Raw genomic sequence first — 412 nt, forward strand, 5'->3', positions numbered from 1 at the left:
GGTGGTTACCACATTAGTATTATTGCTTCGATTGTTGCAATAGTGGTCATAGTTTTAATTATGGTAATAATATATAAGATTTTACGTTATCGACGAAAGAAAAAAATGAAGAAAAAACTCCAATATATAAAACTATTAAAAGAATAGATATGTGACGTTTGATATTCTTGATATATAGTTTTGTGTATGTATAACATTTAGTTTAATGTACCATGTTTTTTTCCCCATTATCAATAACTATATATTTTTTTTATATTTATTAGATTTTTATATATATAATTTATTTTGTTACCATCCTATTTATTTATTGATTTTTATCCTTATTTTAAAGACCTTTTTACTTTAATAAATAATGTATTTGTTAATTTATTTTAAATAATTCTTATATATATATATATATATAATTACATTT

At 18.9% G+C, this 412-nt stretch overlaps 1 protein-coding gene across 1 annotated transcript; it reads left to right on the forward strand.

Moving 5' to 3' along the window:
• PRSY57_0027200 (rifin) lies at nt 1–147 on the forward strand (the record flags this gene model as incomplete). Its single annotated transcript, XM_020114329.1, has 1 exon — nt 1–147. A coding segment is annotated over one exon (147 nt), but the record flags the coding sequence as incomplete, so codon positions are not given.
• Nucleotides 148–412: the final 265 nt, after the last annotated feature.

The sequence above is a fragment of the Plasmodium reichenowi genome (genome assembly GCF_001601855.1).
Source record: "Plasmodium reichenowi strain SY57 chromosome Unknown, whole genome shotgun sequence".
Classification (NCBI taxonomy): Eukaryota; Apicomplexa; class Aconoidasida; order Haemosporida; family Plasmodiidae; genus Plasmodium; species Plasmodium reichenowi.